The following is a 24,434-nucleotide window of genomic DNA, read 5'->3' on the forward strand; positions in this document are numbered from 1 at the left end:
TTTCTGTCTCTGCAACTTACTGTTATATGGCCTGGGCATAGTCTCTAAGGTGCCACAAGTACTCCTTTTCTTTTTGCAAATACAGGTTGTTTTTGCAAATACACGGCTGTTACTCTGAAACCTGTCATTTCTGTCTCTGCAACTTACTGTTATATGGCCTGGGCAAGTCACTAAAACTCCTTGTTTTCCCCAGCTATAAAATAGGTGTTGTATTACTCATCTATCTGGTAGGAATGTTGGGAGTCTTGATTAATTAACATTTATAAAGTACCTTGAGATCCTACAAAAGGAGCTTTACAAATGCAAATTATTATTTATTGTTGTTTTGGGATTCACTAGAAAATGGGGGTCATAATCTCAGAAATAAATTAATGCCATAAGGCAAAGGCTACGGAACTGTTATGAAATGTGGCTCCCATTCATACAGTTATTGGAAAACCTAAATCCCTCAGCCTCGAATTGTGCAAATCTAAAACAAACACTTTTATTTCATGAATGTCTCCTTATTACTCAGAAAACCGTAAAGGTTAGTCATCATATCATAGAGTCACTGTATAAAAAAAGAAAAACACCATTGTGTTACATAACAGAGGGGGAGATGTTTATTTGTAAAACTGCTGATTGTGAAATAAGTTAGAGGTCTAAGGACAAAAACCCAGAAGCTGGGTTCGGATGAAATATATGATGCATATTCAAGCTTCTTGAATTTGAAAGTGTCAGTTGATTTGTGGTTCTTCTAAGCTTCGCCTGGGCCAGGACTGTTTTGCAGACAAACTTCCTTGTGGGAATTTGGTACAATTGTTTCCAACAAACCCCAGAAGTGCAGAAGCATAAATGTTTTGTTTTTTGTTTTTTTGGTTTTTTTTTGAAACAAGCAAAAAAGTTAAGCTCACATTTCTGAACCTCAGGGCAGTGTGGATTGGGCTCAGTTGTGTGAAATTTCATGTATTTCAATGCTACCAATAATGTCCCCCATTAATTGCCCTTTCATTCACTCCATAGGAAGGAACATCCAAGTTTGCAAATCTGGACAGTAGTGTGAAAGAGAACCAGAAAAGGACCCAGAGGCGGCTTCAGCTCCAGAAAGATATGGTGTGTGCAGCATGCTGTTCTCTCTTTTCTCTGAATTTATACTTGGGATAATCCCATCTGTAGTGAATTATACATAGAAACAAAATCCAGAAATGCATTTTAAGAAAAAGAGCACATAGCACATTATACACTTAAAAATTGCAAAACATGCATTATACCATGCAAAAACCCTAGAGTCAATACAACAGTGAGGGTGAGCAATCAAGTACACCGTGTCAAGAAACTTAACAGTGAAGATTGAACACTCAGCCTTAACTCTGTTCCTTTTTACACATGACCTAAAATAGCCTTTCTGCATATATTTCTATAAACAGACATTACAGTATAAACCAGAACATGAACAGGAGTTTGTAATACATCTTTATGTACTGTACAGATATTATATGGTGGGAGCTGAACTGCCAAGCTGTAACAGCATCATTGTATGCAGTGGTGGTGTAGCCATGTCAGGTCACAGGATATTAGGGAGACAAGGTGGGTGAGGTAATATGTTTTATAGGACCAACTTCAGTTAGGGGGAGAGACAAGTTTTGGAGCTTATGCAGAACTCTTCTTCCAGTTTCCCAGCCCTGAAATAGAGCTCTGTGTAAGCTCAAAAGTGTGTGTCTCTCACCAGCAGAATGTGGTCCAATAAAAGAGATCACCTCCCCCACCTTGTCTCTCTAAGCTGTCACAAGGGTGACCAGAGAGCAAATGTGAAAAATCGGGACAGGAGATGGGGGGTGGGGGTGGTAATAGGCACCTATATGAGACTAAGCCCCAAATATTGGGACTGTCCCTATAAAATCGGGACATCTGGTCACCCAGCCTGTCACTGAGCAGATAATTTGAGAATCCCAGCTGTCCTGTGATCCAAAAACTCCATAAATTTACTAAAATGCCACAGGAAGTGTATTTACAAAACAGAAGTATCTATCAAATGCCTGAAATAAGGACGTGCTGATGGCTGTAAAAGACTGCAGGAGTTGGAGGAGAAGTGGTGGTGTCAGAGTGTTTGCTGTTGCACCAATCGCCACTTGTCTGTCCACAGCAGGAGTAAACAAGGGTGCCTAGAGCTACTTCCTTCACTTCCACCTCCATCTACCCAGTGCCCAGGCCAGCTTCTCAGGATTGGATATAGGACTGAGGACTTGGGCCTTAATTTCAAGACTTTCCGAAATTTATTCAAACCGCCGCATGAGACAGCAATAAATGATTGATGGCTGTAGGCAGATATCCATAGCCTCTGACTGGCTGGTTGTCTTTCCTAAGGAAGAAAGGGAGCTCTTATTCAGACTCCAGTAGCAATCGCTATTACCCTTTAAACAAAGCTGTGTGAAAATAACCAATTTTTACTTGGTAAAATGTTTACTGCAAAAAACCAAACATTTTATGATATTACGGGAAAATTAGTTCTGGTCAAGGGGAAATTGTCATTCACTTCAGTGAGTTCATGAAACACACAGGCACTCCCAGGATTTTTGAGAGATCCGCTTAATTTTTATGGAATTTGGACGGATTTTTATAGGAGATGATTCCATAAGACGTGCCTGTTTCCATTTTTGCCAGTGAAAACTGCTTTTTACCCTGATGAAACTGGAATGTTTGCTGAAACAAACAGCTTTCTCAGACAAACTGACTAGGAGGAGAGATCTGGAAACTGGAGGAAATGGAAGCAAAAGCTGGCTTTCATTTTTGTTGACTGGCAGATATATGAATCTTTTTGCTGGTTTTAGTAGCAGTGAGAATTTTTTTCTCACTGATGTAGAATCAACCCTGACTCCAAATAAGGTAGAAGACTTCAGAAGATTGAAAGTTGAGTCCTGAGTTAATTAGAACACAGTGATTATCCCAAGGAGGACGTACCCAGCTTGGAAGGAATGTAATCACACAATTTTATAACTTCATTAAAAAGCAAAGACCCACCGAGATGAGCCATAGAAAAAGGCTGTTTACACAAGGCGTTAGGAGCCATCTGCACAGTCTGAAGGGAGCTGTGGGATGCTGGCTTTTGTGCTCCTTTTAGCATATTTTACACTCATTCCTCCTGTAGGACAGCAGTAGGAATTCTGTGTGCAGGAACTAGTGTTGCAGAGGCCCTGAATATATCCACTCTTCAAAATCCAGTTGTTCATTTGAATAACAATGGCCCCATCCCACTCCCATTGAAGTCAACGGCAAAATTCCTATTGATTTAAATGGAACAGAATCAGACCCAGAATTTTACTGCAGGCTTTCAGCTGACTACTCTCTGTATAATATTTTATATCATAATGTAGCGGCTTGAATTCATAGCCTCTCTCTGACAATTAACCAGACACTGTTCTGATTGTCTGCAGGGAGTCATGCAGGGTACAGTCCCCTACCTTGGCACCTTTCTTACAGACCTGACCATGCTTGACACAGCGCTGCAGGACTATATAGAGGTAGGTTTGTGCAGCTTCTTGAATTCTAACCCCTCTCCCTGCAGTTGTGATAATTGGGCCAGCAAATTTACTAGCCACCACTAAGGACAAATCTTGATGGTTCTGTATGTTTCGCTTTTGTCACATTCTCGTATGAAACATTCACAGACTTATAGAGGAGTTTGCAATGTCAAAAGTTATAGATGGGGAGGATGAGCAATATTTTTATTAGGAAAAAAAGATCTCTACTAAATTTAATAATGGAGCTTATTTACTAGGGCATTCTTAAGTGTGGTACTTTATGCTCAAAATTTATATTTTGCTTGAAAAAACCCTAATGAGAGTATAAAAGTTTTTATTATTTTATTTTAATTAAAACTTTTTAAAAAAAATAAACTTCCACCTTCTGTGTTGGGAAACTCAATACCACAATTTTGTCTTAAGTTCAGCTCTTCAGCTTGAGAAGTTAAGTTCTTCAACATGGTCTTAGCTCATTTTGTAATCATTTGAGCACTGAAGTTCTTCGTGGGGAAGGATTCTCCCTCCTCTTCAGCTGGCCAACCTTAGTGTAGGCAGGGAAGGACAGGACCAAGAGATCCTGACCAGGGGGCAAAGGTTCCATAGCATTTCAAAGGTGAATAGAATGGATGGATCTGGCGGCGAATGAGAGAACTGGACAAATCACAGATGAATTATGAGTGAATGGGACATGTGTGGCCAGGTGAGTGTGACCAAAGAGCAATGAGAGAGAATGTGGGGGGTGATTTGCAGGAGAATATCTTGCACTCTAGGGCCAGCATTTTGAAACTTGGCTGTTTGAAGTTAGGCTCCTAAATCCTTATTTAGGCACCTGTATAAAAATGGTCTGATTTTCAGAAGTTTTAAACCCCTCAAATCCCAGGGAAGTCATTGGGAGCTGCAAATACTGAACACCTTTGAAAATCAGCACACTTTTTTGGGTGCTTAAATATGGAATTAGGAGCTACACTTTAGGTATTCAAGTTTGAATATTTTGGTGTTTGTAGTGAGGATGAGTTAGAATGTTTTTGGCTGGGCTGGTAAATTTTCTTGATAGTTTTGCAAGGATGATCTAAAGGAAGCAGCTATGACTCAGAATACACACAAAACTTAATTCTGTACTGGGTTTGTTTGCCAGTTGTGTGTGTACACGTATCCATGTGTGTTCACTTGGCTCTTACAAACTCAAGGTTTGGGAGCACTGGCTTGAGCCACTTATAGTGCTGGCAGAATTTAAGCAGATTTCTCACACACACACAGAGTTCTGTCAGCACACATCTGCCAGACCTGAAACATGCTATACCTGTTCCAAAATTGGAATTTCCTTCTTAATCAAACTGCCATTCAGTCCAGAGACAGATCTCCAGTAGGGACTAGCATGCAATCAGAAAACTCAGGTCTCTAGAAGGTCCTTGCTCAAAGAGACCATATGATTGAATTCCATATTTCTTCCAATCTTTGACTTTTTACACTGCTGTTGAATATATTCACTTTGGATTCTTCAGTGATCCCTGTTTTCTTTGCTTCATACAGGGTGGGCTGATAAACTTTGAGAAGAGGAGACGGGTAAGTCTGAACTTCTTCCATGACTAGCATTTTGCTGCCACCCTGTTGTACAGAATCCTGCTTGTACTTTACTTTAAGACAGGGATCGGCAACCTTTGGCGCACGGCCCATCAGGGAAATCCCTCAGCCCACGCTGCTTCCCGCAGCAACCATTGGCCTGGAATGGCAAACCGCGGCCAGTGGGAGCTGTGATTGGCCAAACCTGCGGACGTTGCAGGTAAACAAACTGTCCCAGCCCGCCAGCAGATTTCCCTGATGGGCCGTGTGCCAAAGGTTGCCTATCTCTGCTTTAGGGACTTACTCTTTTCCCTTGGTGCATTCCCAAAGACCATTGACTTCAATGGGAGTTACCTGCAAATAAGGATAGAACAGTAAAGCGCTATATGTGTGAGTCCACGCAAGCCTGAAGAGGGTGGGGCGTGAAGGAAGGACTGCCATTAATTAGATGGGTGCTACAGGGGAAAGGAAGTCCTAAGCACTAGGCAGTATACAGAACATTTATGCATGGGGACTGTATGTTCACTGCCCATGAGCATCAGTGGAAGAAGTCTGTTATCTCATAAATCCAATTTATCAACAGCAGAACAGACCTGCTAGTAAGTGAAGCTCGCTTTTTAGAAAGCGTAGCATGAGTCTCATAAACTTCCTTAGTTTGCTGCATTAATCTGCTTCATTGGATCCAAAGAAAGGATGCAGGGGAGAATGAAAGGGTGATATGGGGCGGAGAAATAAATGCTCTCAGCCTGCCCTTTCAGTCTGCCCTGCATTGGTTGCACAGATAAAGAGGTAAAGAAAAGCCGCGTAGAAGACAACATGCTTGGGTCATATCTGTCTGAATAAAGACAAACCAAAGGCAAATCTTTTCAGGGACTCAGTGCAGACTTTGATTTTGCTGTGATAGGGCCCATTTCCTTACTCTTAACTGATTCCCAGCTCCATAAACCACATTTTAAACTTCCCTTTTATTTATGACTGGGTGGCTCAGGGTATTGATAGTGGGGCACAAAAGCTCCTGTGACTATGTCACCAGCCCAGTTCAGCCCAGACTGGAAGCAAATGAAAGTTATTGCCATCTGATGGTTGATGGGTAGTCTCAGTCCAGTTCCTAGTTGCTGAGTCTGCCCTGCCTTCTACCCTGTGCTGTAATTTACACCTCAGCAAAGCATGTGTAAAACCATACCAAATCCGAATTCTCCATTCATTCACACCAGAAGTAGCATAACACACTCATGTTACACAAGTATAAATGGCTGCACAATGTACAAGGCAGTGGAAGACAGACTGCTTCATCGGTCATCACTATGGACACCCTTGTTTGTAGTCTCAGCAATGTAAGGTCCAAATAAGCACAGAGAATGAACTCCCTCTAAGGGTGATCCATCTGGGTCAGGGATGAGGTATGTGAGTGGGACAGAGTAGGGAAGCTTTCACTGCTGTTTTCCATGATGTCCCTAGTCTATGACTTCAGTGTGCAACACTCTCATTCTGGCATCTAATGCCAGTGCTAAACTCACATTAGAGTTTGTCTCTCTCAAAATCAGTTATACTGAAAGGCAGAGTTCCTGGTGTTGGAAGATTGTCCTATTTTTCCATATTTTAACCTGTGGAGCTTTGTTGAAACCTGCAAAAACCAAAACCTGTTCAGGAAAACAAAAGCCAGATTTTTGTTGTTGAAAAACTGCTTTGTGATGTCTAAAATTGCCTGGGTATTCAGTTAAGAATGAAGCAGTCTTTAGTTTGTCCTGTGATTATTGGTGCATGTGTTCTGCCCACTTATCCTTACTTTGTATGTGAATGAGTCTGTATTTGGCTTTGTTTTGGTTTCTAATTAAAATTCCTATTTGATTATTTGTTTCCTCAGGAGTTTGAAGTAATCGCCCAAATTAAGCTCTTGCAATCTTCCTGTAATAGCTATTGCATGACGCCAGACCAAAAATTCATCCGATGGTTCAGGAGACAGCGGCTATTAACAGAGGAGGAGAGGTGAGACTATCAATGCGCTGAAGGGAGCATGTTTTTCATGTCCAGCCTCCCATCTATGTGTATGAGCTATATCTGGCTTAGATAGTCTCATAGTATTTAAATAGACTGTAAATCAAGGATACAGCATGTATGTGTGCCTTTTAATACACAGCTGGTGAAAACTTGGTTAACACTTTGCAGGATTTAGTTTTGAGATTGGTAATTTGGTTTTCAACTTTAAAATGTTACAGTGTGTTGTGTCTGATCTGTATGTCTGTCGGTCTGTGTGTGTGCTTACATATACACTCAGTATTACCTAGAGGTGTGAACCTACGATAAATCACAGTACTATAAAATTCATCGTGAAAGGACACCAATTTCAACTCACACAGAGTGACGGTGTTCAGTCCTGTCCTGCACTGTATAATCCCTTTTCTTAGATTGCTATTATGATAATAGTTAATATGATCAGAAAAACACATTTAAGTTCTTTTTAAACTATTGTAAAAAAAAGCAAATACTCCTTTCCTCAAGGTAAAATGCGTGCAGGCTGATGTTTGTTTCTCTGTGCTGTATTGCGGTAACCTCTTGTTGAAGCTGGAGTAACTGAATATCTCTCTCTTTTTAAATTATTGCTAGTCTGAGGCATATTGCGGGCATATTGCATGATAATAAAATGATATTTAACTCTCTCAAGTAAACAAATCTTCCCTGTTGCGTAGTTATGGCCTGTCATGTGAGATAGAAGCAGCTGCTGACACTAACACTACGTCACCGAAACCTCGGAAGAGTATGGTGAAGAGACTCAGCTTGTGAGTATGCCAGAAGGGGTCATGGCATCTGCTGAATTAGTAGAGGAATGACCTGAATAAATCAAACAAGAAAAATGTATTCCACCAGACGAGGAGCTTGGCAGGGAATCTGATCACGTTAAAGGGATATTGTCAGCTAAAAGTTCATAATTACATCTGAAATTGTTTACTAAATTATTGTTCCAGGTAATACTTACAATGACTACAGCTGAAAAAGATTAGAAACAAATCATTCAGTGGTTACCAGCCTTTTTGGGGTATAGGAGAAGTAACAAATTTAGGGCCCACTTATAAACTCAATGACGCTGATGTTGTTCAGGAATAACATCACCAAATACAATGGAATTACACCTGTGCAAAAGCGAAGTAAATGAGATCAGACTGTAGCCCACAGTTGGTTTAATTTATTGTGTGTGCAAAAATTTCCTGCAGAATTGTAACATGCAAATTAGAGCCACCGAAAATAAATATATATAAAGTCTCCATGTGCTGCCCTCACACCCTACCCTGAGCTGCAGCTCCTATTGGCCAGGAACCATGGCCAATGGGAGCTGCGGGAGCAGTGCCTGCAGGCAGGGGCAGTGCACTGAGCCACCTGGCTGCCCCTGAGCCTAGGAGCTAGACATGCTGGTCACTTTCGGGAGCTGCCCAAGGTAAGCGCCACCTGGACCCTTCACCCCTCCTGCACCCTAACCCCCAGCCCTGAGCCCCCTCCCATACCCAAACTCCCTTCCAGAGCCCACACCCCTGCCCCTTTTGCACCCAACCCCCTGAGCTCCCTTTTGCACCCAAACTCCCTCCCAGAGCCTACACCCCCTCCTGCACCCCTGCCCCAAGCTCAGCCCAGAGCCCCTTCCCACACTCCAAACCCCTCGGCCCCAGCCCAGAGCCTGGTGAAAGTGATTGGGGAGGGGGGATGGAGTGAGCGGGAATGGGGCCTCAGAAGTGCTGGGGCAGGGGCAAGGCCTCGGGAAGGGACAGGGGGCCGGGGAAGGGTGTTTGGGTTTGTGCAATTGGACAGCTGACAGCCCTAAAATCAGCCTGTAAGGTAGGTATGTACTATCTACCCAGTCACCTGTTCAGTCTAGTTCAGACAGGTGAATATGAAACATTGCTTAGCAATTCAAGCACAAGATTGTGGGGAGGGGAGAAAGAGCATGAAGCCAAGAGTTGACTAAAGAGACAAAGATTAGGGAAAGGAGACAATAAAGAGAGAGGATCTGAAGGAATGTAGGGAAAACAGGGGTGAATGGGGGCAGAAATCAAGGGGGCTCAGCAAAAATGTGTAGAGTCTCAAAGGTGAGCGTGATATGAGAGAAGACAGGAAAATATTTGTGGAGGGGTGACATGGTCAGGACAAGAGGAGAAGATGAATTTTACAGCCAACATCAGAATTAATATGAAGATTGAAACCTGGCTATTAACTCCTCATTTTCTGCCTTAGTCTTTCCCCTGGGTGCCTCAGAACAGTGGACAAACATAAATTCCATGCAAGCTCTGTGGCAATCTAGGATCCTTAGCAATAGACTCTTGATGGCTGAGTATGTCAATTCTGATCATCATAAGATCAGGGTAGCTGTTTGGACAGGAAGGTATTTGTGTTTGGTTTTGTCCCTTTGAGTTGGTTATGAAGAGGTGTGGGAATAGCAGAGTTGGAGACGGTAGCTGCTGTGTCTGAATTGAGTTGTCTCTCTAACTCTTTCTCCCTGGCACTGTGCCTAAACTGTGTATGGTAAGTGTCACTGTTGAGTCTGGGTTTATCCTTCTATTTCCCACCATATTTCAGTGTAGCTCTTGTATTGTAAATTAGCATAGGATAGTTAGGCTGAGGTATTTGTGTTTGCTGTGTAATCTTTGTTTTAAAACTTGTGGTACCTGCAACCTGAATATATTTTGCAAATTAATACTATAATAGTGCTTGGCATAATTCTTCTCTGGATGTTACATGGCACCGTTCTGGGTTCTGTCCGCTGATGAGATGCCTTGTCAGCACCAACTTAATTTGCCTCACCTCTTCAACATATTGTTATACCAAATTAGGTTCCCTCTAGACTCCTTAGACTGACTTAGACCCAAACTCAGAGGTGAGTTTAAGTGAATCTCAAAGAATATAAAGTCACATAATTTACACCTTCTTCTGGACTTCTAATTGTATGTATAAATTATACCCATTTAGAGTCTTAGGGAGAAATTAATCTCTGGTGCAACCCTGTTGAAGTCATTAAAGTCGCACAAGGAATGAATTTGGCCTTTGTAGGCTTAGTTTGAGTCCTTTGTTAGGTTAGACTCCCACCCACTCACTGACGTATCTTAACGCTTAATCTCTCTTCTGAATTTTGCCCCCCCTCTATCCCCCGAGTCTGAGTGCAAGAGATTCTAAGATGATGTAATTTACATGTCAGAGAGGTCAGAAAAGAAGCAAGAAAAGCAATTAACAGGAGAGTATAGAAATGTGTGAGCTGAAGTAGGCCGCCCCTTACTTTAATTTACCTTTTTCCGGCTCATTGGTGTGTAAGTTACACCAAATTAATCACTCATTGGTCAGTGAGTCTAAGGGAATTTGAATAAGTGTAATGGAGTCTAACTTACCCCACGTAGTACATTACCCCTGAATCTGGCTCTGTGGTGGGAGTGTGTGTGTGTGTGTATTATATATTATTGGGGTACTAATGTGTTGCTGTTTAAGGAATTCTTATGGCAAATCTTACATGTATTGTGGATGGAACCAGGACACCAGACCACTTGAGAAACAAAATAACACAGTGGACATATGAATCAAGCGTCATCTCTTTGCTCAGTCCAGCAACATTCTGTAGTTGTATTATTTACTTGGTATATTTTGTGTTCTTGCCAGACTGTTTCTGGGAGCAGATGTGATCACTAATAGCACACCAACCAAAGAGCAGCCCAAATCTACTCCAAGTGGGAGCTCTGGTGAAAGCATGGATTCTGTCAGTGTATCATCGTGTGAGTCGAACCACTCTGAGGGTGAAGAAGTCTGTATCACCCCCATAGACACTCCTGATGAGCCTCAGAAAAAGGTACAGTCTAGACACTTAGTTCAGAAGGCTTGCAGCATGAATACCCCTGATGAATAGTTGACCCTTCCTAGTATAAGCAAAAGCTGAATTGTCAGTTGCATTGCACACTCATGTCTACTGTTATAACTGACCAAGACACTACTTTCAAGGAATGGGAGTATCCTTAAAAATAGATGTGATGAAAGTAGAAAAGATCCAGGTCAGGCTTTTTATACAATTCCTTTTATGAGCAGCTTTTGGGTGTTGCCAGATCTGTAGCATGTACACAGGGGGAACCATTTTTAATTTCTTGGGGTCAGCTTTTCTTGTGGGGTCCGGAGGGGTTTTTCGGTAGTCATGTGGCCATTTAACAACACACTGCTAGATCTGTCTCTCTCAAGACACCAGTTGTGGGAGTGACGGAGCTGTCTGTAATGGCATGTTTATGCTGGGAGGTTATTGGCTTCCTGGCAGTGGGACCAACAGACTGAAGTGTGTGTGTGCAAATATCAGATTGCTTGCGGTGTTCCTGAGGCCCAGTGGATGGGATAATGGCAGTGAGAGGAAGGGCTTAGAAGATTTCCATTCTCCTTTTTTAAAAAAAAAACAGGGAGGCAAAGCCCTGTGGAGGCAAATGGAACCAGCAACAAGCATTTCCTCCTGGAACATCTCAGATTGAATGAGCTCATCTGCACTTAGCCTTAGGGTGGTTGGATTTTCTGTTGAGCCCCTGATTCTGCTACAGAGTTGCCTCTTCTGGAAGCAGCTGCCTTCAGTGGTCAGCATGGTGAAAATGGCTGTGTCCTCACTTCAGAAAAGGCAGGTTTTTTTACACTGCTCACCCACATTAACTACACTGCTGTAAAATCCTAGTAGAGAGAAGGTTTCTGTGGTTTTTACCATGAGGGAGGCTAGGTGACGTAAACACTATCCCCCTGCTTGTGGTTGACCTTACCTAGTTCACCATGCGGTAAAACTGCAATGTCTTGTCTCCACTAGGATTTTACAGCAGGATAGCTAATGTGCATGTGTTCTTCTTCTTCTGTAAAACTGCACCGGTTTTTGGCAGTGAAGACAAAGCCTAAGGCACTGTGCAGGGGAAGCTGGGGATGTGTGGAAGTGGGTAGCTGCACTGACACAAAAAGGTGTGTGTAAATGATTCATAATAAGGTAGATACTGCCCATGCTGCAGGCCCAGGGGAGACTCCACCAATATGGCAGGAGGAGAGAAGAAAGTATCAAAATGAGAAGCCAATCAGAGGGGAATTGGAGAAGGGAAAAACCAACAGTGACGCCTTGTCTACACACAGACTTGCACCTGTTTAATTAAACGGCTTCAGTCAAACTGGTGCAAGCCCTTGTGTGGACTCTCTTATTTCTGTGTAAGAGTTCTTCGAGTGATTGCACATGTGCATTCCACTCCTGGTGTCTGTGCCCCTAGCCTGCCTTGTGCTGCTTATGGCCCACGATGGTCATGGGAACTCTGTTCTATACCAGAACAGTTATCCTCTTGACCTTTGTAAATATAGTGTGTGTGTAGTTAGTCCTGTTCTCACCCACTGCTGTGCTCATTAGATGTGACAGCAGCTAATCAGAGAGATTAAGTGCACCAGGCTGCTACCCTCAAATCAAAGGATGAGTTGCCAGTGAGGAAAAGGGTGTTTTGGGGATATTTGACTGTTTGTGTTTCACCTAATAAAAGAGCCCACTTCCCTTTGATTTCTGCTGACCTACCCCTGCTCTTCGGGAGCTTCTTCCTAAACCAGTTTCCTTCTGCAGTCTGGCATCCCACAACTTTCTTTGGTTTGTTGTATCTGCTCCCACCTGCTGGTCTGTTCTCCAAAGAGCAGCAGAAAACAGAAAGTGTTCTTAGTAGTGGAGTCCAGCAGCACCCAGACAGGATAGGGTTGGCGGGTGGGAAAGTTTTTAATGTGAATAGTAAATTGTCAGATTACTACCTGCAGAGGTGAGAATGCCACTAAGAACTTTAGAAACCGGGCATGGACTTTACAGTAACTGAATTCCTGATTGTGCCTCTCTCCCCCCTCCCCCACCCCAGAAATGAAAATTCCATGGTCATGTTTCTAATTGTATGTTGTTTTTTTCTTAATTTATTTTTCATTACTTAGCTCTCTGAATCCTCCTCCTCTTGTTCCTCCATCCATTCCATGGACACATCTTCCTCAGGGGTGTCATCTTTAACCAACACTATCTCACCCCCTCCTTCCTTAACCTCCAATCCCAAGATCCACAAGCGCTCCATCTCCGTCACATCCATTACCTCAACAGTATTGCCTCCTGTTTACAACCAGCAGAACGAAGACATGTGCATCATCCGGATCAGCATAGAAGACAACAATGGCAACATGTACAAGAGTATCATGGTCAGTGATGTGGAGGAGTTAAATGTTTTTATTAGTACTGAGATGTTTTTGTTCAGGGTAACCAATTATATGCAAGGTCTCAGCCTTGGTGCAAATCAAAGCAGCTAAGATTTTAAATGCTAAGGGCCACATCATGTCCTTGATTCGTGCACACCAATCTTCACAATATGTTCCATCTTCTGAAATCCCCCTGGGGTTTCGGTTGGCTTCAGTTCATTGCTTGTCCCAAATTGTTGTGTAATGCTACTGGTAAACGTGCACTGCATTCCACTTTTAGAGGTAGCTGCATTTTAGTAGTGGACACCCCCACTGCTCCACACACCCATTCCTCCCCCCCCACATCCCTCTTGAGTTTCAGTTCTTTTGAGTGAAAGATGTTATTTAATAATACCTGGTACTTAACTATATAGGGATCTCAAAGGGCGTATAATTGTAAGGTGGTGGTATGATACAATATCCTTCTGTCGTATCTAATCTATCTCTAATGCATCCATCATTATGAGATTTGGATTTTAATCATAATCTTTGTCCCAAATTCAAAGTTTTATTTGTATTTATTAGAATTAGTTGAAAAATCAAAATAAGTTTCATGAAAATTTCAAACAGGGTTTTGTTGTATGGGTTTTGGAAACTGATCTATTTTTAGTTTATCAAAAATTTCCCCAGAGATTTTCACAAATTTGTAATAAAAACATTTTTTTCAATATCAAAGACTAAAATTTTTAAAAATAAATATTTTTGATATTGAAAAAAATCTCACCACACGATTGAGTGGACAAGTCAAAACTGGCAATGGAAAGAAAGTCATGAAGGTAGAAAACCAAAATGGAAAATGGAACCCCCCTTTCTCCTCAAATCATAAATAAAAACAATAAAGGAACATTGAGAATGAAAATTTAAAAAATGGAAAAATACTGAGAATATCAGAATATTTTTCTCAATTTCATTTTGAAAAATGTCCAAATTTATCCCAGTTTTCTCCAAATGAAAAATGTTAACCACTTCTGCTGTTAGTTTTGGGGATGGAAGATACAAATAACAAATTTTTATACTTGAGGTTCTAAACTCAAATGAGGAATGTGTCAGGTTTGACTGAGATTGCATGTGCCAACTTTCTGCCTGGAGGGAATTTTTTTTCTCAATACCCCCTAAAACTAGTGACTGTACAATGGAAGGTCTTACAAGCTTTTGAACTGAGCAATGTTCCCTCTATAATGAAAACTATCAGCAAGTGTGCAGCAATGCTTCCATCCTATAGCTCCATTTGGAATCCCTCTCATCCAGGTGTAGATGATCCTCTGTGAAACATTTCCCTTTAAAGGGAAACTGTCAAGATATAGACCATGAACCAGATGCGCAGCCCTGTAGCTGCTGCTGGCACAAAGTGGTAACAAAGCTAATGGATCTAAGCAATGCTCTGATGGCACAGGACTGCTGAAGTCACTTCTTCATCACTCCCTCATTCCAGCTTGCAGCAGAGTGGTCATGATTGGGACTCTGTTATGTCCAGGGGATCCCAGCTGATTGAATGATCTCACACAGCTATAGACTAAGGCCTGAGCTACACTAGCGGGGCAGAGTTGTTGAACTGAGATACACAACTTCAGCTAAGCAATTCGCATAGCTGAAGTCGAAGTATCTTAGTTCGACTTATCTGGCCGTCCTCACGGCGGCGAGTCGACCACGGCGGCTCCCCCGTCGATTCCGCTTACTCCTCCTGCCGAGTACAGGCGGAGTACAGGGATCTATTTATCGCCTCTAGACAAGACATGGTAAATCGATCCCCGATAGATCGATCACTACCCCCGATCCTGTGGGCAGTGAGGACGAACCCATAGAAGAGAGCAGTCTTCTTGGTGGTCTCTTATATCAGGGACTGACAAGACTTAGAGGCTCTAGGATTGGTGGCAGCATATACAACAAAGCATGTATAATGATGTAAATGTCACTATTGACCATGCTATCCTGTTTCTCTGGGCTGGGCCATTTTCCTATGTTGACTTCTTTACATACCTCACCTATGCCTCACCCACAAGCCATGGAACAAACACTCCATGTTTTGTTTTGTTTTTTGTTTGTTTGTTTTGAATGAGTGAATCAAATAAATATTTTGCAGCTTGCAGGACACTTTTTTTTTTTTTTTTAAAGGAATTGATCCCTCAGGTGCTGCAAAGAGCTATGAACTATGGGCCTGGGAATTTTTCTGCTGATTTCAGTGTGCTTGAGATGCGGCCCTAGGTTAGTTCAGAACAAGTGACACTTCCACAGCAGACTGCAGACTAGATACAAGGCCAAAACTCTTCACAAGGTTTCGAAGCAAGTATTTACCCCATTAGATTCCAAATTAATTGCTGCCTATGAGCAACAGATGGAGAAATTATTTATGTAGAAATTTTAAGCCAAGTACAAATGACACCTCATCTCTCAACACATTTGCTCAAGGGAGCTGATTATGTTGTTTACTGATCTCACAGTTGGTGCAGTATCTATCTTCCTGCATAAAAGTCGTAAGTAGCACATTTTTGTGCCCACTAATAGCTACTATCTAATTCCTAAGAGGCAATAGTTTCTTAGTGCTTTGGGAAACTCACCCCCAGACCAAGTGATGAATTCAAAGCAGACTTTTATACATCAGTTACAATGTTTAGATAACAAGTAAAGTGAAGAAGAAAAAACCCTCATTGCAAATTTTTTTTTCCAGTTGACTAGCCAAGACAAGACTCCGGCTGTCATTCAGAGAGCTATGTCAAAACACAACCTGGAGGCTGACCCAGTCGAGGATTACGAACTTGTTCAGGTCATCGCTGAGGACAAAGGTAAGAAAACAGCGATGCTTGCTGCTTAAAAAGCTCTTCAGATTTTGTAGGAAGAAAGTGAATATGAAGGAACTACAGAAACACAGTGGATTTTTCTTCTGACAGACAGTTTCAGTAGATCTGTGATTGATTCATTGATCACTATAGGCCTGTCCTCCGCTTTGGATATGAGCAAGTGCAGAACAGGATGATGTACAGTCCAAGATCCCAGCTTCAGAGTGTAAAGAGACGTGAAGTCAGGGCCACAGGGGAATGAACAAAGAGCTGGGAGTATAGCATGCAGATTCCATGCTGCCGAAAAAAACACAGGGAACACCGGGCCATTTCCCTGAGATCTCTGGACATGTGATTTGCCTAGCTGCATACTCCTCCCAGCCTGCCCCTGTACTGACAGCATGGCAGTTTCCCATTAACTGGACTCCACCAGCTATGTGGTCCCTACCATCTTCAATGGCATGTGCAAGCTACCGCGGGGAAGTTTGTCCTGTCTTGAACAGCAGTGGTCTCTGCAGCAATTTGCAATGAAAATTCTCTTGCAGTACAGCACAGAGAGCAGCTGCTCCCTGGCTCCCCCTCACTCAGCCAGGCCTGGTTCCTTTTTATCCACAGACCATTTCCCACAGAGGGTTAGCATACAGGTATTTCCTCACCCTGCACCCTCACCTTCTGGCCATCTGACTTCACTCTCCTTTGATTCCCTGCCATGGTACAGAGTGGAGTTGAGCGCAGCTTACCTGCCTTCATATATAATACGGATCCATGAAGTAGTGAGCACGACAAATCAGATAGGCACGTGCAAAGCAAAGCCTCCATGCAGGAACATAAGAGTTGCCACACTCCAACAGACTATCCGGAGGTCTGTCTAGTCTACTGTCCTGTCTCTCACAGTGGCCAGTACTAGGTGCTTTCAGCCTGCCTAAATTCCCAGCAGTTTCAAAGGGGCACAATATACTTTACTTCCTGTTCTTAATTGCTGTGCATTATGGCTGCACACTGTTAATAGATGTGCTTCACCCGAAACAAGGCTATGCTTCAATGATCACTGAAATGATTTCTCTACTGTATGCAGTTTGTGAATCTATTGGTAAAGCAGATTAAGATCCTTTTCCATATAAGATCATTATTTTGTATTATTATTACTAGAAAATCAGATGGCTAAAGCCATCTGACTCTAAAGTTTAGAGTCAGTATGGGGATGACGTAAAAATGGTTTTTATACCTTCGTGCTTAGAGCCTGATGCAGCAAGGTACTTGGTATGTGCCTAAATTTGAAGCATGTAATTCCACTAGTGTCAGCTTAATGCCCCTGCTAGCTCTCTATGAATCCTGTCCTATTAATGTGCTGAATTAAAAGTAAGATGTTACTCCTGTAATCCCTGAAAAGCCCATTCAAGTGCGAAAGAACAAACTGGATTCTCTTCTGCCTGATGAATCTTCTACAAACTTGTCATCTAAGCTCTGGTTCTGAACCCTTATTCTGGGCGATGGATGTAAGAGGCAGAAAGAACCCAGCCAGATTTGTCAAATGCTAGGTGGAGTTCTGGGTCTGGTAGTTAGATCCAAACAAGCTTTTTCTGTAAATTGAGCCGATTTGAACTGTAACAGAAGGATAATGACCCAAGATGTGAGTGCTGTGCTCTCACATTTCTAACCATAACCTCCCTGTCAGGAAATCACTGTATTAGCAAAGCTCTGCCTCATTCCCTAGGATCATTCAGTCTTGCCATGCAGACCCAAGGATGTATACCTGGCATGAAAAAGCAGCTCTCTCTGAGAGCCTTTTCATTATTATCTGTTGGAGGCATTCCAGCCCGCCCCTTCCTCCCTGCACAGGGCAAACCTAATGGGACACTTCATGACTATGCAAAAGAGGGAATGATTTATTTAGGACTGTGAAATTGCATTTAGTCTCAGCTGCTGCAGAGATCTCTTGGGCTGCCATGCAGGGAAGCTATTTATTGATAGTCTACCAGCCAGATTTAAAAAAGTGTCTTGTTAATGATGGGTAACCCATCAGCTAGAAAAATTTCGTTGCTATCACAGCCTAGGCACCTATCTAGTGATCATCAACAGGGTGGATGTAGATGGTGGAAGTGGTGCCATTTTTCTGTATCACATAATGTATGAACATTTTCAGGTATCCAATCCGAAAAAATTGTTAAATTGCAAAAAGGGCCACAACTCTAAGAAACGTAGTCTGATTTTGACCAAAACTGGCAGAGAGCTGCATTATCAAGTGTATTTAGAAGCTATGTACTTAAAGTAGTACTGTTTTGGAAAATTTGGGAAATATTTAGCCCCATGTGATATACTTTATGCATTTTCACATACATTTTTGCCATCAGTTAAAGCAAAAGTCTGCAGTCATACAACAGTATGAGCTTGTTTGTACCATGTAATTTATCACAATACTTGTCATTCTTTGTAGCATGGAGTGATCTGAGAAAAAAAATTGGCTGCTAGTTTACATTTTATGAATATTGGCTATTGTCCAATGACTCCTTCACTGGCAACTGATATTAACACCGGGCACACCAAGATGAAATATTTTCAGGATATATTCCACTCTCTGGGCCAAAACTGGACCTATGTCGTGTATGGTGAAGCTGCAAATCTACTGCAAAGCACTGTTGATTTAAATGGAGGAATCAAAACAGATTTGACAATGACCACCTTGAGATGGGAGGCATGCATCATGCAGCAAATTTGATGGGTGATACAGCATTTATGGTGCTTCAGCCATGCTCTAAGAGGGAAAGCATATAACCATGGCATTAGAATCCATAAACTTATGAATGAGGTGATGACTTGCTTGAAATGGGTGGCACTTGGCAATTCCTTGAACATTGATGTTCTCCCAGAAGATGAGAAGAGTCACCTCTTGGAGGAAGCTCGAACACACATTGAAGCTTTTGAAGATGTGGCACAGGCACACAGAGAAAACAGAGTGGAAGCACAGAATGCTCTGGCAGACTTGATGAACAGCGCCCAAGCATTGTACCAGCTCATGGACACTTATGTTACCCAAGGGAAAAACTGTTCAGATACGTTTCCATCCTGGGAAAACTAGGTAACACATTGCTCGCAACCACGGATGGATTACATAGCAGCAAAGAGAGGCAAAAACAAGTCCATGGAGCTTGAAACCTTTGCAGAGATGATCCCACTATGACAGTGTAGTCATATGAATTATGCCAGATGGGTTGTGTAAATGTAGCAGAAGCCAGATCTCTGGAGGAGGAGAAGCCAGCTATATATTGTGCCCAAGTTGATAGGAAGCAGTGTACCAGACTGCCAGACTCTTCGGTGGGGTACTTACACCGTGACATGGTCATTGAGCAATCTCTGAACAAGGACTGTAGGAACCATCAGCATCTTTGCACCAAAGATAAGGCTCTGACCAAGGATTACCTGACTGCACGTTTTAAGGCAGCTGTAACAGCTGTGACAAAACAAAGGTGTGGAATACAGCCTTCCATCTCCACAAAGAAGCTACCACAAAACACATGGCTGCCGATTAAATTGCTGTCCAAGGTATTAAAAAGTTGTGCCTGAAAGAATGACAGATCTTTTTAACATTGAACCTGGAACAAGCCCACACAACAGTCACTTTTGAACACTGCAACATCTACTGTGGGCCCACCTGAAAGTGCAGAAGGTTTGTGCATGATCAGAGAGACTGGCACACAATAAATTAAGCTGTTCATAACCAGATGTCTGCAAAGGGCTAAAGAAGACCTCTTTTAGCCCATAGAAAGGCATAATCTGAAATCATTTGGTAGTCTCAACAAAACAATCAAACAAAAGAAGCAATCAGCACAAGTGATAACTATTGATCATCAGATATTCAGCAAGCTGACAGTTTTTGCCCAGTCCAGAGATGTTGATATCCAGTGTTTGATGAGGCATAAGCTGGCACCTGTCCCACTTTCCCTCTTCAACTTGGGTGGATCTCTAAGAAAGATCCAAAAGAGCAACACGCTGTCTTGGCTGGAGAAAAATCTGTCAATGGTTGAGCCACCAGCATCTGATGAGCCAACATCAGCTATTCTTAAACTCAGGATGCTTCTACTGCTGATGTGCAATGATATTGGCAAGTACAAAACTTTTGGAGAGCTGTCTGATCAGCTGCTGCACACTATCGTCAGAATGCAATGTCAATACACTGCTGTTGTTGGTGACAATTATGCAAATGAAGAATCAATCAAATCTGGTGAGAGAGCCCACAGGGGGAATGTCCAAATGCAAGACATTTGGAGCCCCCACTCTGTTTACAGCGTTACCAAGCAATGCTTGCAGATGATATCAAATTCAAAGACTAAATCTAACATTGCAAACTTTCGCAGTGACTGGATCATGGCGTGTGGACAGAGATTGACACCTGGTCATTACATATACCTTGCTGGTGGGTTTCACCACATCGCACGTGCAGTGAAAATAGATTTGAACCAGACTCTCGCAGAACCTGGGTGAACACCTAAATAGGGGACTGTAGAGGGAGTCTCATGCTCCCTGTGGCCCAGTTACTATTTAATTAAAATGGAACAGCTTCAACAAGAGATGAAAAGCCGCCGACACCTGAATAGCCCTTAGTTCAGGGACTGGGGCACTCACATGAGAAAGGGCAGATCCCTATTCAAATCCCTTCTCATCAGGCGGGGTGGGGGGGGGTGCGGGTTGAACTAGAGTCTACCCCATCCCATGTGAGTACTCTAACCACTGGGCTAATGGTTACAAGCAAAAGCTGTTCCTCCTGTCAGGAGACTCCTTACTTGTGAACGTAAGAGCACTTTGAACCTTTGCCTTTAAACAGACATGTTACTTCAGCCTTCATGTTTCTGTTGCACCTGTTGGCATTCCAGATCTCTCTCACAGCAGCACCATGTTGTAGAACCAACAGGAAAGTCTAATAATGCTTGAATTACTGGGTTTTGGAGCTGTGTGTTGGTCTGAGATACATGCCATGTGAATACTACTCCCCCCCACCCCCAGCTTTGTGCAAAAGAGAAGTGATTCCTTCCCATCCCAAGAACATGTGCGAAATATCAGCTGTGGGGTGTCAGTAACCGAGCTGCATGCTGTCATTTATAAGCTTGCTCCCAGTACCTACAGCATGAGCAGTTTTCAGCAGGAGCCTTTGTGCAGCATAGCTGGGAAAGTATCTGTGCAACAAAGAGATGCAAATACCACCACAAAGATTTGGTGTGCTGCAATGCACTCGGTTGTGACAGTGATGAGTGTAGCAGAAGAGCACTGAACGCATCAGACACAGATTCTGAAGGGGAGTGGAAATGGTTCAGCTATCTGCAAATTACTGAGACTGGTTTTGAGAATAAATATAGCTCTGGTGAGTATTGCATGAGACCTTCAGTAGGTCATAGTTATATGCAAGAGTTATATAAGAGTACACAGTAATACTTTGTTATTTACACAATATATTCACATAGGATATTCTATAGTCCTCCTACTACGAATCATTACTGTTGTAGAAATAGTTTACATGTATTGTCACTGCATTCAGTGACAGTAAGATGATAATTACAGTTATACCACGTGTGCTCTAGGCTTATGTCTCTGGCCGAATAGATAATGTAAAAAATATGTTTTGTAATTAAGGGGTAGGGGGGCTTATTATCTGCACAGAGTCATAAAAATAGCAGACAAAAAAAATCTTCGCTCACATCAGTCCATTCTAATAAATGATGACAGATATTTTGAGGTATTACATGGCGCAAACAAGCTCTTGCTGTCGTGTGACTACAGCCTTTTATTCTAACTGAAGGCAAAAAAGGACAGGAAAATGCACACAAATCATCAGGGGCTAAATATGTCCCAAACTTTTCAAAGCAGTACTATTTTGAGTGCATTGGTGCATTATCAATTTATTTAGAAGGTTTCTGCCAATTTTGGTCAAAATTAAAGTCTGCATTATGGCCCTTTTTGTGATTTTTCATGACTTTTTTCCCATTTGGATGCTGATAACATTTAAACATTACAGCATGTAGGAAAACGGCTCCACTTCCAACATCTACATCCACACTGGTGGGATGACCACCACATATGTGCCTAACGGGGTAGTAATGACATGGTTACCTCTTAGTACCCAAAACTGGGACAGGCTGGTAGACTATGAGGGAAGTCCCTAATGTAGTCAGCCTGGAAAGCTTTCTTTCCTATTAGTATATTATTTTACAGTGACACCGCCCTGGTTCTCTTTTCTAGTAGATCTCCCTGCAATGAAATGCATTAGTGGTGGTGGTATGTGTTGAGAGTGGCAGCAGCTGGAGGTGATGCAGTGCTCACTCTGAGAAATACAGTTTCAATAGTCAGACAGAACTGCAGTGGGAGGGCCAGGCCCAGAGCCTACAAACCACATACGCACATGCTTCGCTTTACTCATCTAATGTTTGCAGGATTGGGCCTTAAGAGTGTCTGGGGGTTTATTTTATTTTTTTGTGGGGGGTGAGGGCAGGGGGGAAGGGGGTCTATCAAAATCACTGGACATTTCTGCAGCTGGGGAGGGGGTGGTTATAGTTGCACATAAAAGGTAAAACCAAATTCTATTCATAAGAACACCCAAAGCCTACCAAACTACACACATACAAAATGCACTAAAAGCACTTTAAGATTGCAAGGACAATCACATTTCCTAGCTGTCAAGTGCCTTACAGTTGCCTATGCTGTAACCCTATTTCAGACCCCTTGCTCATCTGCACCATGCTAGTCTTCAGTTACATGATCACGTCCAATTTCCCCCCCTCACTGGAATCTGAATTATAGTTGCATGGGCAACTAGTAAATGCCAGTTTTACAACTTTCCAAGGGCTTGACTTTGCGACCTAAATAATGTTTTTTAATATAGCTTTTTTGTCATCATAACATGTCCCTGTTCACAAGGGGAAAGTCTGAGAGGACAAAATGCACTGCTGCCAAATCAGAGTCGCATATGGGCATTGCAGCCAGATTTGCCCACATGAGATTTCTTTTCATGCTGGTAACTGTATTATCAATAGTAGAGCACATCACCACTGACTTTGTTTCCTCTCTTTGCAGAGTTAGTCATCCCTGACACTGCTAATGTATTTTATGCCATGAACAGCCAGGTCAACTTTGACTTCATCCTACGGAAAAAAAACTCCCTCGATGGGCAAGTGAAGATGCGGAGCCTATCTAGCTTGACACTTCCCAGAACTGCCAAAAGGGGGTGCTGGACTAACAGACACAGCAAAATCACACTTTGAAGAGAATGAGCTAACACAAAGGAGATTCGGTTTAGAAAAAAGAAAATTCCTTTGATACCATCCAGTATTACAAAGTCATGGAAGATGAAGGTGTCATGGAAAGATTTGAGACTGGAATGCAAAGTGTGCGTTCACTATAGATATAGATAGAGATGAACATCGAGAGAGAGAGACTTATGGGACAGTCACTATGGAAATATATTTTGCACATTGGCCTAGGAAGGTGAGGTCACATATACAGGGAAAAATGGAATTGCCAACCAACCTTGTCTTAAGAATTCCACATAAGCTAAATCTCCTCCTTGGAAAGCAGATTCTCCTTTGTGCCAGTATTACCTAGAACAAGAACTTTAAATTTATTTTTATACATTGGAGAAGAAAACTGTTGCAAATAAATTCCACCTGAATCAAGCGGGAGGATCCGAGCAGCCATCAGCTGAATGAGAACACTAATTTCCAAAGAGTGTGGATGAGCTGATGGCTGGTAATTCTTCACCCTGTCTGATAAGTGTTGCCTCCAGGAGGCGTTCACGTCTGTGAAGAAGAAAGAAGGGTTGAGACCCTCCCAAAATGCTAGTCTAGAGACACAAGGAAGAATGAAATTGTGTGCACGTAGGTTGGTTTCACAGAACTGACAAATAGTTTTTGCAGTTGTTCAAAGCCAGAAAATGGGCCACAGTTGCTTTTGGATGAATGTCATATTTTGTTCATGAGCAAGGCAAGGAAACTCAACCAACATTACTTCTCTAGACTTTGTTCACATCTTAATGCCACTACGGTGTGTTCTTCCTTATGCTTACCTAATCTGTTTAACAGGAATCAAGGCCTTTTGCATGCACAGTTGCAAGTTCTCCAAATTCACTGATATACTTCTTTGTAATGTGCAATCCCTCTTCAGGTGCAGAACTCTACATTAATTCACATTGATTCAGTGAGAGCAACTATATTACCTTGTGTTTTAAAAGTGGCATAAGACAGACATGTTTATTACTCAGTGCCCAAAGTTACCACAGATCTTATAAACTTGTAGCATTATTATACATAATCTTCAACCACTGCCCTCTCTTATATGCTTCTATTAATTGAATAGTTTCCTGATATGGTACATCCTTCCAGATGGAATAAAGAATTTAACCTTC

The 24,434-nt window shown here is 42.3% G+C and overlaps 1 protein-coding gene across 9 annotated transcripts in view; it reads left to right on the plus strand.

The window, feature by feature from the left end:
- RGL1 (ral guanine nucleotide dissociation stimulator like 1) overlaps positions 1-24,434 on the plus strand; it is a 150,664-nt gene extending 126,230 nt beyond the window's left edge. For 8 of the 9 annotated variants that reach the window (XM_073356637.1, XM_073356644.1, XM_073356642.1 and 5 more), the window contains 9 exons: positions 1,003-1,092; positions 3,411-3,497; positions 5,028-5,060; positions 6,922-7,043; positions 7,745-7,834; positions 10,689-10,875; positions 12,984-13,238; positions 15,940-16,054; positions 23,108-24,434. In XM_073356637.1, the coding sequence (XP_073212738.1) occupies positions 1,003-1,092; positions 3,411-3,497; positions 5,028-5,060; positions 6,922-7,043; positions 7,745-7,834; positions 10,689-10,875; positions 12,984-13,238; positions 15,940-16,054; positions 23,108-23,295 (1,167 nt within the window). In that variant the 3' untranslated portion in view covers positions 23,296-24,434. Of the gene's footprint in view, positions 1-1,002; positions 1,093-3,410; positions 3,498-5,027; positions 5,061-6,921; positions 7,044-7,744; positions 7,835-10,688; positions 10,876-12,983; positions 13,239-15,939; positions 16,055-18,482; positions 21,926-23,107 lie in introns of those variants that run through there. The other variant, XM_073356646.1, reaches the window with a different exon arrangement.

The sequence above is a fragment of the Lepidochelys kempii genome, chromosome 8 (assembly GCF_965140265.1).
Source record: "Lepidochelys kempii isolate rLepKem1 chromosome 8, rLepKem1.hap2, whole genome shotgun sequence".
Classification (NCBI taxonomy): Eukaryota; Metazoa; Chordata; order Testudines; family Cheloniidae; genus Lepidochelys; species Lepidochelys kempii.